The following is a 2422-nucleotide window of genomic DNA, read 5'->3' on the forward strand; positions in this document are numbered from 1 at the left end:
TTCCCCTGCAGGGACATTTGGCAATTTCTGGAGCCATTTTGGCTGTCACAACTGGGGCAGGGGTTTGTGCTACTGACATCTAGTGGGTAGAGACCAGGGGTGCTGCTGAACATTCTGTAATGTGGGAAGAGCCTCCCCTCCTCCCGCAGCAAAGAATTATCTGGTCCACGATGTCAATGGTGCCGAAGGGGAGAAAACTTGCTTTGTGCTAATTAATAAACTCTATAGTATGGATACAGAAAAGAATATTTGAAGTTATCACCAAACTTGTCTCTGGAAGTGGACTATTGATTAAAGTCTTTCAAATGTTACCAAACTACTAGAATGTGATTTCTAGATTACTGTACTTCACTGTTAACTAGCTCTGTTTAGAGTGTAGATTTTAACTTGCACACACAGATATATCACATGGGTCTAGGCTGTTGTGTTTTAAAGTAAATTATATTCAATACGATATTTTTTGTTTCTTTTTATTCAATTGTTAGTAATGAGACACACTAAGGGAAGCCAGTACCTACACTTTAGTTTTTAAGATGCCCACTTTAAAATGGTCTTATTTTTCTATCCACAGAGGGGATCATTTTGTCACAACTCATTCTGTGTCCCAATATTTTGTCTCAAAAAAGTAAAAATGTCGACTTACTTAAATTGTTTCTAATTTACTATTACAACAAGCATACCACTTAATATTAATATTGTTGTGCACCTTTAAAGTATTTAAAACATTTTCCCTAGACTACATGGTGAAAGGCAGCCTACGCAGTCTTAAGGCTGTCAATAAAAACTGTCAAACTGCCATTCAGGAGAGTTTGCACCAATTTATATGTCTAAAGAGAAAAACTGTTTACTTATCTAACAGAAGAGTTGACAACATAAGATATTACAATTACTAAAAAGCATTTGCAAATTTGATAGGATCACTTCATAATTTACAAGACAACTCAGATAGCATATTTTATTTAATCAACTTAATTTCAGGGCTGTTTAGCTGCTTGAAAAGGAAGCTTTTATTTGTTCTTTGAATGCACTTAGAATTTTGACTGTTTGTTTTTTTATCAACCAACAAGTGAAACCCTTGAAAATATGGATCTGAAGAATCAGACAGTGGTGACTGAGTTTTATTTCCCTGATTTCCCTCAATTTGAGAATGGCAGCCTCTTCTACTTCATTCCTTTGCTCGTTATTTATATGTTTATTGTTGTCGGAAATTTGATGATCTTCTTTGCTGTCCAGCTGGACACCCGTCTCCACAATCCCATGTACTATTTCATCAGCATCTTCTCCTTTCTGGAGATTTGGTACACCACCGTGACCATCCCCAAGATGCTCTCCAACCTGATCAGTGAACAGAAGACCATTTCTTTCCTTGGTTGCCTCCTGCAGATGTATTTTTTCCACTCACTCGGGGTCACAGAAGGCCTAATCCTCACAGTGATGGCCATTGATAGGTACGTTGCCATCTGCAACCCCCTCCGCTATGCAATCATTATGACACCTCAGCTGTGCATCCGGCTCTCCACGGGCTCTTGCATCTGTGGCTTCCTTATGTTACTACCAGAGATTGTGTGGATTTCTACTCTTCCCTTCTGTGGCCCCAACCAGATCCATCAGCTCTTTTGTGACTTTGAACCTGTGCTGCGTTTGGCCTGTACAGACACGTCCATGATTCTGGTTGAAGATGTGATCCATGCTGTTTCCATCCTGGTCTCTGTCTCTACCATCACCCTTTCCTATTTAAGAATCATCACTGTTATCCTGAAGATTCCCTCTGGTCAGAGTCGTCAGAAGGCATTCTCCACTTGTGCGGCTCACATTACAATTTTCTTGCTGTTTTTTGGCAGTGTGGCTCTCATGTACCTACACTTCTCTGTCGCATTCCCCCCACGACTGGACAAGGCCATTGCACTGATATTTGCTGTCCTTGCCCCACTTTTCAACCCAATAATCTATAGTCTGAGAAATAAAGACATGAAAGATGCCATCAAGAAAATCCTCTGTTCTCAAAAAATGTTCAATTCTCTGGGAGCTAATGGAGTTTGCACACATCTGTTCAAAGAAATCTTACCATCTCCAGGTTAAAATAACAAGTCAGTTTCCAAAATTATTGTGCACATTTTGTTTTCATGTTGCTGATTTGGTGTACTGTCTAATTTTCTAATGTGAGAACTATTGTTTGATCTGATAGAGGAAGTCTGCTGCAGATTTACTATCTTTCTATCATTAAAAGAGTATAATGGAATATTTTCTTCACTTTGTAACTCCAAATAATGTGGTATCATCTTCTCTGAATCAATGAAGAATACTGGCCTAAATAACAATTTTATTTATTACTTGCGCATTTAAATGTTTCCCTTATGTACACTTTCATTCTAAATGCACAATATCCTTAGGTCATTTATTAATTTTTTTCATTTTAAGAAGA

General features: G+C 38.3%; 1 protein-coding gene across 1 annotated transcript; it reads left to right on the forward strand.

The window, feature by feature from the left end:
* The first annotated feature begins 1083 nt into the window (after positions 1-1083).
* LOC105822464 (olfactory receptor 6K3) lies at positions 1084-2079 on the forward strand. Its single transcript, XM_012659448.1, has one exon. It carries the CDS (start codon positions 1084-1086, stop codon positions 2077-2079), a length of 996 nt encoding a protein of 331 aa, XP_012514902.1.
* The last annotated feature ends 343 nt before the right edge of the window (positions 2080-2422 follow it).

Source organism: Propithecus coquereli, unplaced genomic scaffold (assembly GCF_000956105.1).
Source record: "Propithecus coquereli isolate 6110/MARCELLA unplaced genomic scaffold, Pcoq_1.0 Scaffold610, whole genome shotgun sequence".
Classification (NCBI taxonomy): Eukaryota; Metazoa; Chordata; class Mammalia; order Primates; family Indriidae; genus Propithecus; species Propithecus coquereli.